This window comes from Mesoplodon bidens, assembly GCF_964165515.1.
Source record: "Mesoplodon bidens genome assembly, chromosome: 7".
Lineage (NCBI taxonomy): Eukaryota > Metazoa > Chordata > Mammalia > Artiodactyla > Ziphiidae > Mesoplodon > Mesoplodon bidens.
Window position 1 is genome coordinate 39446947 of NC_138164.1, and position 16932 is coordinate 39463878.

Genomic DNA, 16932 nt, shown 5'->3' on the forward strand with positions numbered 1-16932 from the left:
TCAGGAGGATACAGAGTCCTCCTGCCCGTGTCCGCTGGGGTCAGGAACACTGTCCGCAGTCCCATCCAGAAAGGATGCGATTTGGAAACCAAGAACCACCAAATACCTTACGGTTTTGCTAACGTTATGACCGTCAGGAAAGCCCCAGTGCCCTGCCTCGTGGTGGCATCCCAGGTACAACCGGGAAGATGATTGGGCTGACTCAGACCTGGGCCTCTGGCCAATAAACCGAGGTCAAGGACAGAGTGGGGGCCAGGCCCGGGGATGTGGGTGGACACGGCAGGTTCTATCAAGCCAGTTGCCACTGGACCTGTCTGTACTCCTGCAACTTTCAACTCACATATATGTTCAAGATTGAGATTCAACAGACGCTGGTGAAGAGTCCAGGGTCTTAAAAGAGAACACCCCTGATTATTCATGCAGGCTCAACATTTTCAGGGACTTCTGTCCATAAGAGCGTCACAGAGTTTTAAAGTTCTATGTAAATTTGCCAGAAAGATCTGTCCGTTTCCATTCTAGAGGACTCCGCCACCAGTGTGCTTACATGGCACTCACTCTCCATCTTTCCTTCTGGGGTTCCCCGCACACCCTGAGAACCACTGCCTATGCCCCAGCAGGGCCAGGCCAAGAGCACGACCGCCACTGACCCGGTTCCATCCTGGGCACTGCAGTTGACATCGGCGCCATATTCAAGGAGGTGTCGTACGATGTTGAGCCAACCTCTTGCACAAGCCTCGTGCAGGGACAGTAACCCGCGTTGTCGCGGTGGTTCACATCACAAATCTTGTTCTCCAGGCAGTACAAGACCGCTTCCTACGGGGAGAGGAGAGGAGAGGAGAGGAGATACCATCAGACAACCATACAGTGAACCTTGTAAGGGTGACCTCCCCATAGCTTGGCGGTGCCCACTTTCAAAGGCATACATCCTTGGGGCCAAAAGCCCACCATGGCGCGGGCAGGCGGCAGGCATCCTGGTGGTGGGCGAGAGTGTGTGAGAAGGGCTTGGAGATGCAGACAGTGTTGTCTAAGGCTCTGCTGCACCAGTGGCCTGGCCATGGGCAAGTTACCCTTGAACTTCTCCAAGCTTCCACAGGGCTGCTGAGAGGACGCATTCGGATAGCGATGAAAGCCCTCAGCCCAGGGGCCGACGTGACCAGTACAGAGGTGTCACGGCTGATAACATCTTAGATGACACATTGCCAAGCACAGACCATTCTCACTTGATGGGTCTGTTCAGTCAGTGGCAGTGGACAATAACACAAGTTTAGATAAAAGTATGGATGACCAACACTTAAAGAGAGCTTAAATCAGCCGGAGAACATTCCCCAGCTTAGAGAAGCAGGGACACCCAGGTCAGCTACATCCTTGCGCCCCCTGTTAAGACCCCAAATAAGAACCTGGGCCTCAGATGCTCTTGTCTGTATGTTAAGTGGAGTTAAAGAGAAGCTCTCTCCCTCCATCCTCGAGGAATGACACAAAATGCCTCCAATAACCCCACCCTCTATTTTGCCTCCCTCCACCCTCTCGAGTAAATATGAAAATTTTAGACTGATTCTGCCCCAAGTTAATGACAGAAACCTGATACACCACAGGCTGCAACCTCCACATTTCAAGAATCAAATAAAACGTTCACCCCCACCTCCGGAGATGTTCTGTGTGAACACTGTGCATTAGAATCACTGTTATTAACCTTATTTCTTTGGCTTGTTAAAATATTAATATGAACCACTCCCAGTAAGCAGAGCAGGAATTTATTCAATGTTTTATTACCTTAAGAAAGTTTTCAGACACATCGAAAGCATTTGCCACCAGAAAACACGTTATACTGTTTATACTGGGTAAGTCGTGCCCAGCAGAGAGCCGTCAGGTTCTGAGAGCTGGGAGTAGGCAGAACGTGCATGTGGCCCAACACATGGTCTGCTGGGTAAGGGGGGATGGGATGGGGTCAGAACAGGCCTCCTTGTGACATCTCTCAGGTAACTCATCTGTTAAACCTAAAACGGGGATCATTCTAGCCGCCCATAAGTGCGAGATGGGTTCTGTAAAACCTTTTATGCCCTTTGGAGGACACGCCAATCAAAGGTGACCACTCACTTGGGAGCGAACTAGAATGTTCCATTTGCTTACCACGTGAACCCAATGGGGCATGCTGGTAAACCTGGCCATCGGTGCCCTGTTACTTCAGGTCACTGCAGCAGCTCCCTTCCAAAACAAGAGGAGGAAGAGAAAAGGCACGCCCACGAATGCGTTTCTCCGTTTACATCCCAACCTGCCAGAAAGCCCACAATCCTCTGGGCTCCCAGGCCACCTGCCCCGAGCCCTGGTATCCAGGATACCGCATGAAGCTGCTGCTCTTTTAGCAGGCCCTCACTAGCCAGACTTGAGTGGACGGCTGCAAGCTAATGAGTTGTGTGCCCCAGCCAGGGAGAGGCCCTGTCACGTGGCTCTGGGATCAGGTCTGAACGCCACCAACTGCTGTGCACACATCACTTTACTCAACCCAGGGTTTATTTACTGTGACAATCATGGCCTTCACCTGGAAACCTTCATCACTACTAGGGCAGATTCAAGGGTACCTAGAAATGAAAGGCCGTCCAAGCTGATGGGTAAGTCAACTCTCTTCTCCTGGAAGATGGCAGCAAAGGCAGCAGTAGCCCCATGGCCAGGTCAGACTTTTTGCCACGGGCTGTCCTAACTCAACCACGTTGATCCCACTATTTACACAGTGCTTCTCATTTCCCCAGATGAGGACGTCTTCTGTCACCCACAGGAACCCAGGAGCTACCAGGAAAGGAAGGTAGTACCATCCTCATTCAACACTTGGAAACTGAGGCCCAGAGATATTAAACCCCAAGTTCAATTAACATGAAGTACTAGACCTATAACTCAGGTCTTTGGTACCTGGTCAGCTGGGAAGATTCAAAGGGCCCAAGAGGGCCCCAGTTAGAGGGATGCAATCCAGCTGTGACGAGCATCCCACAGGCCTTCTCTGTTGGGGGTCAAGTGGGCTAACTACACTCTCCTAGCTAGGAGGGTGATGGCCTCTAAATGGATGGCAACCATCGCCACCAACACTTTTTCTAACTGAAAGGTGTAGAGGCGGGGCGAGTCTGTCGACGCAACACATTCCTTGGTTTATTTTCTCCGCTAGAAATAAACGGGAGTGTCTGAAGGGCAGCCCAGCCATTCCCAAGCAAAGTCAAACTGCTTTTGTCGGACAGCTCTCTGTTCAGCGGCTATAAACCGAATGCCATTACCCGCAAAATGTAACCATAAAGGCCATAAGCCCGACGTTGTTAGTTAATTAAATGCCTCATTAACTTTTTAAAAAACATGACTTATTCAATTCATAGAGAATTTAACCATCACCGCTAAAGGCACAAGCATGTGGTTGCACACTGGCGTTTCAGCCTAAGAAATAGAAGCCTTTTTCCCAGGAGGGAAAGGTTTGAGGTCTTTGGCCATGCAAGTGATCTATTTAACTCGGATCTGAAGCCAGAGTGTGTTTCTAAACTTCCAGAACCACATTATCATGACATAAAGCTCAGACAGCCTTTATACTGCACATGGTATCTTTGGCTAAGCAGAAGAAAATAACCAAGAATGCTGAAGACAAAACTTCAGGAAAACCCTCCCAAACCACACCCTTATCTGCTTAAGCAAACTGTCCTTCAATTTGAAAAGGTTGAAGCTGCCACATCTCCCAACTGGGCCTTCATCCCAACATTTAAAATTCTGCCCAGAGAAATCCCAGAAAGTTGGATTCAAAGTTGAAAGCGTTCATCTACTTGTCACAATGTTCAGCATCAATACTGGTGATGTGTGGAATCTACATATTGAAATTTACATTTGAAGAAAAAAACAAATCCGACCCTAAACATTCCCAAGGCTTCCTGTGCAATCAAAGGCCAGGTAGCCTAAAAAAGGATGGATCAAGTGCCCCTTGGTCCAGGCCTCAGAGCCACCAAACCAAAATGGAAACTGTCTTAGAGGACCAACGAGGGTCTTTTGACGTCTCTGGTCCCAAAGGGAGACTGCTGGAAATGATGCCAAGTTCACAGGTGGGGCTCGGAGCCCCGCCCTCCACGGTGGGTGCAGCAGCACCCCGCCCCCCCATCTCCAGCATTTGCTGGAAGCGGGAGTCTACTTTCTCAACCCTAACCCAAAAGTTGGGGTTAGGGGTCTCCCCCCCACCTCCAGTGTTTTCTGGAAGCAAGGAGACTATTTTCTCAACCACGGGGGGTCTAGCTCAACACTATGTGCAACAACTGCTCTGTCCTCCTAGGCGCCCGCTCTCAGCTCTTGGGAAACCAACTGGGTGCTCCTTGGACTTTACCTGCAAGTAACTGCGCTAACTACCAGAAAGTGCTCTCTAGCTAATGGACAGGTCTCCAAGAGACGTGTAGATAGAAACAACAGCACATTCAACCCACAACAACAACAAAAAAACACCCCAAACTAAGCATAGCCCTAGTGCTTCCAACTACTCACCCAGAGTCATGCCTTAGGGCCAAGGCAGGCACACTTCCAAGGGCTCACGGCACTATGGACCGGGGTGGGGGGACACGACGGGAGACGGGGGACAGGGTCACAGAGCTGGCTGAGGGTGTGGGCGCCAGGGCTCCGGGCCAGCCTGGGTCCTGCCACCCCAGTGCTCAGCCACACCTCCACGCTCAGCCTGCTGCACCGCGTTTTACTGTCACCATTCAACTCCCAGAGGGCTGATGCCAGCACAGAAAAATGCCTTTGCCCTGTGGGCTATTACATCACAATTGCTACTGACAAGTATGGTGGGGGAACTGCACAGGGCAGAGAGAGTCATCTGTCTCACAGAGGTTTTGAACTGTCAAAAGGGCAATTCCAGTGTGAGCCAGTCTTGCTGAGGAGCGTGGTGGGCTGTGGAGCACTGCTGGATTGCTACCTGTACGGGTATCAGCTAACCCCTCTGAGGCTCAGTTTCCTCATCCGAGAGTGGGCTAGTACTCGTTACTCCCAAGTGAAGATGTTAACAGGGTGAAAGGAGTTACTACAGATCACACGGGCTTAGGCAGATATCAGCTATCTTTCTATGTTGCTCTAGCAATAGAGGCCATCACTGTCATCAGCCGTGCTGGGTTGGGATACAGCAGTGTGGACAGGGAGTTTTGTGCAAGGCTCAACCCCTGCTCCCCGCCCATCAACCCTCGGCTCCCGTGCCCTCTCAGAAAGAGACTGCTCAGGTCTGCCCCACTCCCACCCCTACTCTGCACAGACACTTCCCACCCGCTACCCCACAGGGGCATCACTCTGCCCCAAACAGCACAAGTTAGTAGAGCTAATAACTACTCTCCTACTCTCCTTCTTGCTATTCAGAATCCAAAAGGGCTCATTAAAATTCCCCTGGTCGCCAAGCCCTGGGTTAGGTCAGATTTTATATCAGAGATAAGTGAGCCGGTCGGGCCGAAGCAGCCTGCCTGCCTGAACGGGAACGGAACATCAGAGAGGCCTGCCTTTCTTTTCACACCACGACTGAACAAGCCACCAAAGAGCCCGCAGTGTGAGCGGGGCCAACGCAAACACCCTGCTGGAACACCCAGCCCAGCCCGCCACGTGGAGGGGGCTGGGCTCTGAGACCCGCCCCCCATCCCCAGCCAGTGTGTCCCCCACCCAAGGAGCAGCAGCCAGCGGATCCTGATCCGGGGCACCCACAAGGATGCTCACCTCGTAGCCAAGCCGGGAGGCCTGCTGTAGGAGGGTCTCACCCGCGTTCATATTGACAATAAGTCTCCGCGCTTCCGGTGGCATCGGGCGGGACTGGGTGGTCTCTGGAGGGGAGCTTGAGCATGTCAGCTGCGAGGCGTGGGAAGCTGGTAACAATTGCTGCAAACGGTCCAAGGGCTTCTGGTCCTGCTTGGCCGGCGAAAGATCATAGTCAGAACTGGGCTCAGGCCGCTTTCAAAATCTCCGGACGGTCACCTATCACGAAACCAGGCAGCGCACACATTTCAGGCTGTCCTTCCTCCACCCGGCTGGTTCGCCTCCTCCCTGAGTTACAAACCTGAGTGGAGGAAAGCACTTTTCCTCCTCTCTGTCTGGGGGAGGCGGGGCGCGAGGAAGGGGTTGCATTTTTACTAGCTGGAAACTTCACCACCACCCAGGAGACACGTCCCCTAGGAAGGGGCAGGGACGTTTTGGGGGGAGGGGTTCAGGAAAAGGAAAGCTTTGTCCCCAGAAGCAGAGAAGCAGGCAGGCGGGATGTGCCTGCACGGGCCCGGGGGGCGGGGGAGAGCCAGGGGCAAGAGGTACCTTGCCATCCGCATTGTCCACCTAGGAGTCCCCTGGCAGCGGCAAGCCCCGCCTGGGCTCCTGAGGGATCAAACGCTTGGTTTTGCACGGTCGCTTCCCGGATGGTTTCTCGCTGTTGTCGGTGTATTTCTGCGGCAGGGGCGAAGGCTGCCGATCCATTTCTTCGTCCATGCACAGCACATCTGTCAGGGGGAGAAGCAGCGGGCATTACACAGTTGTAGCCGGTGAGGAGAGAAAAGCCCATTGTTAGCACTGATCGTTGGAGCAGCTTCAGTTTTTAAAGATATACCAATTATGTTTTCAAAGCACTACTATTTTAATCATCCCACATTCAACCGGCAAATAGGCTAACCCACGAAACGCCAAATGGCAAGTCGCTTCAAAGGGCCGCAAGACAGGGCAGAAGCCAGCCCTTCGTGCGCTCCCGTCCCCACCCGTGGGGGGCCTGGGTGCTCGGGACAGGGCGACTGGGGACAGCTTGAGGCTGGAATGAGGGCACTGACAAGCGCCCGGGGTCACCCAAGACTTCCCTTCCTGCCCAGCCGCGGGCTGGGTGATGAGGAGCAGCCCAGGAAGTCGAGCTCCCGCCTCACTGTCCATTCCATAAGGAAGTGTGCAGGCTGAAAGGACCTCAGGAAGAAAACTCCCCGCTCGCCACACGCTACTCTTGTCAACTTGGATGGCGCTCAGGTCCCCTCCAGGGCCGTTTCCCACAGAGGGCGGGTGATCCACCCTCCAGGAGCGCCCCCCGCCCCGTGCGTACCTTGTTCATTGTCACTGCATTTAAGGGACTCCTCCAACCAGCTGCTGTTGCTTTTGGCCTCTGCCCTTTTCCTTCCAGGTTTCTCTTCGGAGATGCTATTGCCCTGGGGGGTGACCGCAGGCTGAACCGCCTGGGTCACTTCCTTCCTGCCCTGCCGGCCAGGTTTGCTCTCTGCTCCCGCCGTCCTCTAAGGTGCAGCAAGCGGCGCTGCTTTCTGGGATGGAGCCCTGTTAATTCAATGCACACCTCAGGTTGGTCAGCTCACTATAATGTGGCTCTTCTAAGTGGTTAGAGGAACTGTTTGTCATTTCCCTCTCTGGCCAGTCAGCTAATGGAAAAATAACTACAAATTAATGAAGAAGCCCCCAAGGGCGGGGGGGGGGAACAAACTGTCTTACACATCACTAACAGGGGTGGGGGAGGGGAGGGGTGTGGTCACTGTGTTGGCTGGAACTTGTCACCAAGTCTCGGGAGGGGGTCTATTTGCCTTTGGCCACCTTTGGGCTCCAGCCCCGCCACCTGGCTTTGGGGGGGTGGGGGGTGGGGAGGTGTGAGTGGCTCCCCCCAGGGATCCAGGGTGGGACTGGAACTTTCCACTGCTCCGCTCCAGGACTTCCGTAGGGTGCCCTGCGGGCCCGAAGCCAAACCGAGCTCACCTTTGGAGACCCGTCTCCGCTTGGCTTTCAGCAGAGAGTCCTCCGGGAGCACAGTGGTCTCAGTGTGGTTCCTATCGCCAGAGACCTTGCGCTTTCTGTTCAGCCGGAGGGTGGGGCTGCGTGACGCGTCCGGGGCCGCCTGGTCGGCGGGGGACTCTCTGGGGGGCTCCGTGTCCATGTCCTCAGGAAGATCACTGTCTTCTGGGGCTTCAAAGCGGTCAGGTTTGCTTCCATCAAAACACTCCCCTAGGGGAGGGGAGACAACCCGGAAAGGAGGGAACAAAGGTCACCAGGAGCAGGCAGGACCCCCACGCCCAAGGCAATCTGCTACCAACAGACCACCCCCCTTTGGAGACCAGGGGCCTCACACGCCAGAAGCACAAAACCCTCAGAAAGACGTCCCAAAGGAAGGACAGCTGAACACAACCAGCAAAGAAAGCAGAAAATGAGGCGCGTAGCCCACTCACAATCCATCCTTCAAGGGTCAAGGTGAGGCATCTACACCATCCGTCTATAGGCATGTGAGATCACTCCCTAACTGCTTAACTCTCCAAGGTGGCTTACTTTTAAAGGGGGGGTGAGTGACCTCACAGTAAGATCCAACCAATCAGGGCAGAGCTACAAGGGGGGGTGAGTGACCTCACAGTAAGATCCAACCAATCAGGGCAGAGCTACAAATGACTATGGAAACAGCTGCTAGTCAACAAAAAAGGCTGATGTCATCAAGAGACCAAATAGCCCCCAACTGCCATCTACACAGACATAGCACCAATGTTCACTTGGGTCAGCAGGGGCGAGGGTGAAGAAAAAGGGTAGGGAAAGAATGGTGGGAGGCTGGGAAGCTGGGGAGACCAAGGCAAGAGGAGCCTGGCAAAGGGAAAGGAAAGGCTTCCTGGTGCACACACAAGGGTCAAGGGCAATTTCAAAGAACTCAACCAGATTGCTACAAGTCCGTCTGTCCTCTTTCCACACCCGTGGGGGGAAAAGCATTTCACTGCCATCGAGGGGCTGCTCCTATTTCCTGTCTAGGAAGAAGGCCCTCAGTGACACCAGTCACCCACCTGGCACGTCTCCACGCCTTCCTTCCCAGGCAACAAGCATCTAAGGACATTTCAAAGACAAGACTCCAACCCCCTTCATGGGGGGTGGGGGGTGGGGGGGTGGCGGGCAGGGCTGAACTGCTCACACCCCAGCTCCGCCTGTGTTGCTCCTGCCCCCCTGCTCAATCTAGCATCCACTTGGGGCTTTTCCTCCAATCACCCCAGCCTAACATCACTCCTCACTTTTGCTCTAGCCAAAGAAACAGTTCAACTGCTTTGCTAGTCACATTGTTTCTAACACACAAATAATTCCATAATGATCACTGTGCTGTTAAAGAGTTCCCTGAAGATGACCCTGTGTCCATCACCGGCCGGGGGTGGGGGTGGGTGTATGAGTTTGGTATTTCATTAACACCTGAGCTAAGCTCCCACAGCCCGTTTTTCTAGATGAAATCATGGACACACCCCTCACATGCTGCTCGCATTCCTCCTCCTCTCCCTAGACCACTTCAAGTATCACTCCCACTTCTGCCCAGCCGGCTGGTCCCCTGATCAGCCTCTCTTGGGGGGCATTCCCAGCATTTAATGGCAGCCAGTTGTGGGGATGAACCTCACCCTGGCCTGGGCTAGCCTGACCTGTGTTCTCAATGGTGGAACACACTTCGCTTTTCTCCAAGGGTATCCCAAGGTGGGAGAGATCCCCATCTACTCTTGCTGGAATGGTGGAATCACCCCAACCGCGAGGGTCTCCTGTCATGGCAGCAGGAGAAACCCCAAACTCCTGGCCTGTGCTTACAGGTGATGCAGCCCAGGCTACCGCAGGCCCGGTGAAGACGGCGTGCTGCAACTCTCACTCGGGCTGCTCTGTGACCCTCTTAAACACTCGGGCAGGAATGGCGCCGCTTTACAACTCGGCCCCCTTCACTTGTAAAGTGGGAATGTTATTGCTAGCCTCCCTCCAGGGTGGGCTTCATAATCACGGGCCGGGCTCAGCACAGAGAAAGGCTGGAAAAATCCCTTTAACCAAAAGATGCCAAGACTTTCAGACCAGCCTGAATCTCAGGCCTGAAATGTAGGAAATTTTAAGAGGTGAGCCCTGCTGGTTACACCATTGGACTTCTCTGGTCCAATCAGCCTTCCCTAAAAGCTCCGTGGGAGGGGATCCATGGAGGAATGGAAGGGCTACCTTAAGAACCCCCATGTCCAATTTGAAAGTTTCTTTTCCCAAACTAGGTCCATCCACCCTTCCCCCAACCCCGGAGCCTTTTAGGGCAAAGATCTCAATTCCCCTCAGCTAAGGCCCCCCAAGACCTTACGCTAGTGTGACCTTACCCAGGCCAGTAATAACCCTGAAGGACGCCCACCCCGACTGCCCAAGATACCCATGGCCACCAGCTATGGGGTAGAGGCTCCGTGTCACTTGGAGCTTCTCAAAGACTGTTCTAACCACGACCCACAGGAGGATGACCCTTGAGGGCAAAGGAGATGGGGAGATAAATAGATACATGGGGATCCTAACCATCAGGCTTTGCCATCATTGCTACTTTTGGCCCTTCTAAAAGTGGGAAGCCATGTGCCCTTGGTCACCCAGTCTAAGCAAGATGTGCACGTGGTCCCTGCAGCATGGTCCTATGACTCACAGCACATATATCCCAAATTCATTATGGTTGTACCAATAGCATCACCTCACAGAAGCATCACCACAGCAACATTTACAAGTCACTGTGGCAACAAAGCACCCTCACCACTGTTGAGCCATGCCCAGTGAGGCCTAAACAAGGTGAGGGTTCTGGGTCGCTGCAAGGCTCCCCAGGATTAAAATCCCCCTCTCTGTAGCTTAAGTATAATAGCACCTCCAGTCAGGGCTAACCTTGTTCAAGGTTACACCCGCTACAGAAGGAGTGCAGGGGATCTCTGTTCCAAAGTAGTTTACAAACGTGCAGGTGCTCAGCTGGAAGAGTTCCCTGAGCAAAGAAGTTTCATGAAGCCCCTTGACTGAGGCTTCCTCCAGCTCCTGGCCAGGCACTGCCACTGAGCAGGTCCTAGGCCTGTCCCAGCCAAGTGCTTGGCAAGGGAGATGGTTACTCCAAGTTTGAGAAGGAAGGGACCAATGCCTCCTTGCCCTGCCCCATCTTCAAATGCCACTGAGGGTTCCTAGTGATGAACTTCCAAGTCTGAGGAACCTCCAAACTCATTTGGTGAACTTCCAAAATAAAAATTTCACTCAGCCACCCATGTGATCATAAAGAATAAATGAGTATCTCAGCCACTGTGTTTTCAAGTTAATTTCTTTTTTAAACAAGCCCCTAGCAACAAGATGCACCCGCACCAGGACAACCAGGGCCGCGCAAACAGCACCCACCACCTTGGAAGCTCCTGGGCCCTCCATGGGTAGGGGCTGCCTCAGAGGGGGGAAGGCATCTTGAAGGCATCCTGGACCCTCTCTGTGACCCCTGCCCGCCCCAAATCCCCGCCCCAGCTCCCATGTGCTCACAGCTCGGCTCTCGGCCACACCGACACCCATGAGAAGGACCTGAGCCCATATCAGCTCAAGACATGATGGCCCAAGAACAAGAAGGCCCGTTCATATCCAGCTGAATGGAATGAACACCTGCTGGGCCTTGGACGTGGAGGCCGCAGTAAGAACAGTGGCCCCTTCAGGTGACTCTCCAATAAAAGGAATCAGGGCTCCTCAGAGAAATGACTGATTCTAGGACTGGGGCAGGAAATACACAAAATGAGCCTGGAGCACCTTGTGGTACCAGAAAGTCAGGAAGTGTTAAACACACACACAAACATGCATGCTAAACACATATACACACAGATACACAGACACACACAAACTCACACACCCCAAAGGGAGTATGTCAAAGGAGCACAGGCGCCAAAAGCAAAAGCTCCCAATGGCCAAAGCTGGAACAATTCAAACAACAAAATAAAGTAGTATTGGATTATAACCCAAAGGATAAAATAGATATCCACGAGTCTATACTGATATAAATAAATATCAATAATTGAATAAATTAATATTTGGGGGGAAATAGACAACGCTGCGTGGAAGAATTCCAAATACTTTATGTACATACTCTGTCCTCAAGGAGGTGGATCATAACTCTCCACTCTTTGGGTTTGTGCTTCACATAGTGACTTCCTTCCAACAAGTGTAGTGTGGAAGGGGTGGAGGAGTGACTTTTCAGTGGAGAAATCTGAGACACGACCTCAGCCAGGTTATCAAGGTCAACATCAACAGTCAAATCATGTTGATAGCATGTACCCTTGATAAGATGTTATAAAAAAGGCACTTTATCTGGTTGTCCTCCCAATAAACCATAATCCCAGTCTTACCATGAGAAAAGCATTGGACAGTTTACATTAGTGAGGTATGCTACAAAACACTTGATCACTGCTCCTCAAAACCGTCAAGGTTGGGGCTTCCCTGGTGGCGCAGTGGTTGAGAGTCCACCTGCCAATGCAGGGGACACGGGTTTGAGCACTGGCCTGGGAAGATCCCACATGCCAGGGAGCAACTAAGCCCGTGAGCCACAACTACTGAGCCCATGTGCTGCAACTACGGAGGCCCAGGCGCCTACAGCCCGTGCTCCACAGCGAGAGAGGCCACTTCAATCAGAGGCCGGTGCACTGCAACGAAGAGTAACCCCCGCTCTCCGCAACTAGAGAAAGCCCGCGCGCAGCAACGAACACCCAACACAGCCAAAAATAAATAAATAAATAAATAAATAAATAAATAAATAAATAAATAAAAAACTGTCAAGGTTATCAAAAACAAGAAAAGCCTGAGAAACTACCACAGCCCAGAGGAGCCTAAGGGGGCTTGATAACTAAATGTAATGTGGTGTCCTGGATGGAAGCCTGAAATGGAATTAAGGACACTAGGCAAAAGCCAAGGGAATCTGAATAAAGTACAGACTCTGGTTAATATTATTGTATTAATATTGGCTCATTAATTGTAAAAAAGGTACCACACTAGTGTACGGTGTCAATAATAGAGGAAATTGGGAATGAGATATATAAGAACTCTGTATTATCCCCTTAATTTTTCTGTATATCTAAAACCATTCTAAAATAGATATAGTCTATTAGATAAAACAAAAAAGGTAATGATGATTTGATTGTGACATCAGAGTAGTGATACTTTGAGATATCTATAAAACTGCCTTAGGAAATTGTCTGTGATATCTGCTGGGGATATAGTCACAGGTACTCCTAATATTATTGTGGTTTGTTGTCTGCATTTAGATTTAAAGGACATGCTAAATACTAAATTGCAGTTAGAGGTTAGTGAAATTAAAGATGTAATATTCCCATCCAGATTCCACATACACTTTGGTACATATTAAGAATCCCCTGCTCTTTGGTGAGGTCTAATTTTATGAAAGTGAAACACAGAGAGATGAATTAGGTTGTTCCAGCTTTTAAAAAGCCCGCATTCTAGGGTCAAGAATTCTTACTGAGCCTTGTTGAAACTGTTTGCTACACTACCTCCTAATTTTGGAACTGCTAAACAGAGAGTTGGGAAGGCTTCCTAGAGTAAAAGTACTGCCTTGGCCTTGTGCAATTATACTGTTTAGGTTGCTGGACAAATCCAAGGATAAAACTGGCCTGGACCTAGTGATGGGCAATTCCAAAAGCAAGCTGAATGTGAGAAGTTCACTCACAGAGAACCCTAGTGTCAAAGAGCCTCTCTACTTGGGAATGGCTCAACACTGGGAAAATAAACCCTGCTTCAGCTGTAAAGAGAGCACATCCTTGGCCTTTTTTCCCCCTTAAATCCGGAAACTGATGATCTGGTCAGCTTAGGAGAGGGACGGAGGGAAGGAGGGAGGGAGGAAGATGAGAGAGAGAGAGAAACCTGTTAAGAGCTGGTGCCAATTTAAAGAGAGAAGGAAAGGGCTTATTATATACGTATATGCTAATATGATTCTTAAAGCCAATTCTGATCAATCCTTCGGGAAAGAAAGAGATGCAGCCATCTGTTAATGTGGCTTCAGCTTCTTCGTTTTCAAATGTTACAGCTGTCACCAGACCAGCCATTCCACTTGGGGCGAGGCCAGGGGGTTAGAGGGGGAACATCTGTCCACTAAGGACACCACTAAACAGCAACAAAATCTTGGGGCGACCCCTCTCTCTTTCCTCGAGTGCTTTCGCTAGCCGGTCCTACTTCCCCACTCCTTTGGGAGTTTCCTGTTTCATTACGTAGGCAAGAGGGCGAGAGGTCCCAGCTTTCCTAATTGTGAGTGGTTTGGCTGGGTGTGTACGTGCGAGTAACTGTGTGTGTGTGGGGTGGGGGGGAAGTGGAGCTCGCTACAAGGGGCTTAGAAAAACTAGTCGCCAATTTAAAATATTTTCGGAGTGTTTGAATGATATCTTAAGAGCTAATCCCACTCTCAAATTCAGCGAAATGAACAATACAGATAAGGAAGATGAAGAGGGTGGAAAACCCACACAGCGGAATGGAGCCGTCCATGCCGCGGGAGTGACAGGGGAGCGCTCAGAGGAAAGGCGCTCTGCAGGGAAAGTCACTCTGGCTCTTCTCTCTCGGTCCACCAGCCGGCGACGCTTCTTCTGTAAAAGCATTCCTAGAAAATAACCCTACAACCGGGAAGGGTAGCGATCGTTGAGCGCAGTTCCCAGGAGCCGGTGCCCGCAGCCGGGAGAGGCCCCTCTCCCCCCGCGGCTGGCGCGGAATGTGGCGATCCGGCCAGGGGCGGGGGATGACTTCCGGCGGCCGGAGCTCAGCGCCGGGAGCAGCTGCTGCAGCTGGCAGGTGGGGTGGGGGCCGGCCGAGCTGACCACACACAGACCCGGCGCGGCGGCACTGCGGCCCCGGGGCAGCCGGCGCCGGGGACATGCGCTGATTCGATCCCTCCGGAGAAGGTAAGCAGCCCGGCTATTATTAGCCTCGGCCACACTGCGCGGTGCTTTCTGCTTGGTTAGTAATGGGGTTTGTAATACAGAGGGAAGAAGGGGAATATCCCTGCCGCCTTCTGCAATGGGAAAAGGAGCAACAACTGAAATTGAAATGTTAATCAGCCAAGTGCTTGAGATTATTGGAGGAGCGGTGTTACTGGGCAAACAAAGAAGGCGGTCAGCCTCTGTAATCTTAAGATAATCAACCATTGCTGTGCTACACTCGCTTAGATATTGAAGAGGATTCCGAATGTAAAATAATTTGAGTTGCACTTTTACGTTGCTACCTTCAACCTTCGCTTGGTTAATTTGTGGTTTGCGAGCAGCAGGTTCTTGTCAGCAGCCTGGAGAAGTAATCGGAAATCTTCCTTCTCCTTTTGCGTTCCTCAGCCTCCTCCCTTTCCAGTTATCAGAATGGGTCTGCACATTTCAACGTCAAACATCCACTTCAATACTGAACCTTTAGAAAGAATCTCAAATTAGAGGAGAAATTTACCTCCTGGAGTTCAGCTTGGGTTGAGCAGCACTTGTCCCCACTTCTCCCTTCATTTACCATCTTCTCTTGTCAATCATTTCATTGATCCCCCCCCCGCCCGGGGATGCTGTGCTCATTAACAAACCAGCTCTTGTCAGCTCCTGTCCACCACCTGTGTTCCGTGACTGATTTTTCAAGGACCCAGAAAGGGCATTGCCTTATACCACGTTTGGACTGTTATCTGTGTCCTTCCCCAAAATGCATGGCATGAAAAATCCTTTAAGCCCAGTACCAATATGGTTTCCGATAACTCCCTTCATTGTAGTCACTGCAGCTACCAGATGGGTTTCAAGGACAGCAGAATCTATTGGGGTGTGAGAAAGAGGGCTCTACCTACATATTTTGTGCATAAGAATAGGTGGAAGTAGAAATGCAAATGTCAGTCTATCCCGTTTTTCTTGAAGGTTTTTTAGTCCAGCTAGGTTGTGAGACACCTAGCTGGGTAGGGTATGGGGCAAGTCCTCCTGCAAAAGCAAGCAGTGTGTTTGTCCTAGGATTCCCCCAATAACCTCAAAAGAGTTTCCAGAGAGACTTTTCCCACAGGCAGTCAGAAAGCCAGGGGAGGTGGCCAAGGTAAACCTCAGGTTATTTGGGCATCCTCAAGTTAGTCTCCCCTTTTAGGGGTTCTGACCTAGGATTTCCCCACAAACGCTTTGCTCCTGAGCTCAAGTACCCATTCTTGTTGCTCACCTAGGGATGTACAATTGAATGATATTCTGTGAAATGGTGAAGATTGCTATGGTGGGGATTGCAAATGTGCCACTTCACCAACAGAGAACAGTTGTAATAAGCCAGACTGTGTGGTGTCTGTGTGCCAATATTCCATTTAAAAAGAGATTTGTTATCTTTAAATCTGAAATTAAAGAGACAGTTTGACTCAAAAGGCCATGGATTTTATTTTAAGAAATTAAAATAGGAGATCAATAAAAAAGAGGGCCAGGGTTTATAGCTAAACTTCTTACTTTTTTTTTTTTTTTTTTTTTTTTGCGGTACACGGGCCTCTCACTGTTGTGGCCTCTCCCGTTGCGGAGCACAGGCTCCGTACGCGCAGGCTCAGCGGCCATGGCTCACGGGCCCAGTCGCTCCGCGGCATGTGGGATTTCCCCGGACTGGGGCACGAACCCGTGTCCCCTGCATCGGCAGACGGACTCTCAACCACTGCGCCACCAGGGAAGCCCCTTACCTTCTTTTTTTTTTTTTTTTTTCTTTTTGCGGTATGCGGGCCTCTCACTCTTGTGGCCTCTCCCGTTGCGGAGCACAGGCTCCGGATGCGCAGGCCCAGCGGCCATGGCTCACGGGCCCAGCCGCTCCGCGGCATATGGGATCCTCCCAGACCGGGGCACGAACCCGTATCCCCTGCATCGGCAGGCGGACTCTCAACCACTGCGCCACCAGGGAGGCCCTACCTTCTTTTTTAAATATTGCTTTAGAACAAGATACTGGTTCTGAAAAATCATGTTACTTCTATTATATATCGTTATTGTTTTTCTGATTACAAATTCTCTATTTATAAATACACTTTGGAAAGACTTGAGTTGGTTTCTTTGTCTCTATCTTCAGTATATGAGGCAGAAGGAGTGGAGGCAGGTGGGCAAATCCCACTCCAAATGGCCCACTCAGAGAACTGTTCCCCAGACCATGCAAAGCTCTGGACCGAAATTGTTTTGGCTGGTTGTTATTATTATCTTTAAATGTGGTTTGGGTTTGAAATATTAAATTTTCAAT

At 51.2% G+C, this 16932-nt stretch overlaps 3 protein-coding genes and 1 pseudogene across 18 annotated transcripts in view; 3 read left to right on the top strand and 1 right to left on the bottom strand.

The window, feature by feature from the left end:
• LOC308620767 (centrosomal protein of 78 kDa-like) overlaps nt 1-16932 on the top strand; it is a 418103-nt pseudogene that overhangs the window by 157297 nt on the left and 243874 nt on the right. The window lies entirely within an intron of this gene.
• The window catches only part of LOC308620072 (forkhead-associated domain-containing protein 1-like), a gene marked incomplete at its 3' end in the record, with an annotated part of 254740 nt that overhangs the window by 59313 nt on the left and 178495 nt on the right, over nt 1-16932 (top strand). The gene's annotated exons all lie outside the window — the stretch shown is intronic.
• On the bottom strand, nt 5876-8329 carry LOC308621101 (BCL-6 corepressor-like). The gene is made up of 4 exons (XM_081241279.1): nt 7705-8329; nt 7049-7275; nt 6286-6467; nt 5876-5955 (listed from the first exon to the last, which is right to left on the bottom strand). Exons 1-2 carry the CDS (start codon nt 7880-7882, stop codon nt 7184-7186), a joined length of 270 nt encoding a protein of 89 aa, XP_081097405.1. The 5' UTR covers nt 7883-8329; the 3' UTR covers nt 5876-5955; nt 6286-6467; nt 7049-7183.
• The window catches only part of LOC308621095 (forkhead-associated domain-containing protein 1-like), a 60624-nt gene continuing 57498 nt past the window's right edge, over nt 13807-16932 (top strand). For 3 of the 15 annotated variants that reach the window (XR_014016382.1, XR_014016383.1, XR_014016384.1), the window contains exon 1: nt 13807-14639. The gene's annotated coding sequence lies outside the window, so the exon portion shown is untranslated. The remainder of the gene's footprint in view (nt 14640-16932) is intronic. The other 12 variants (XR_014016385.1, XR_014016386.1, XM_081241271.1 and 9 more) reach the window with 11 other exon arrangements.

Bases quoted from the DNA above. Each gene is read 5' to 3' on its own strand.
- LOC308621101 (XM_081241279.1), bottom strand. From the start codon at position 7,882: ATGGACACGGAGCCCCCCAGAGAGTCCCCCGCCGACCAGGCGGCCCCG. The intron at 7,276-7,704 runs GTGAGCTCGGTT...TTGAATTAACAG, and splicing joins GCGGAGACGGGTCTCCAAAG to GGCTCCATCCCAGAAAGCAG.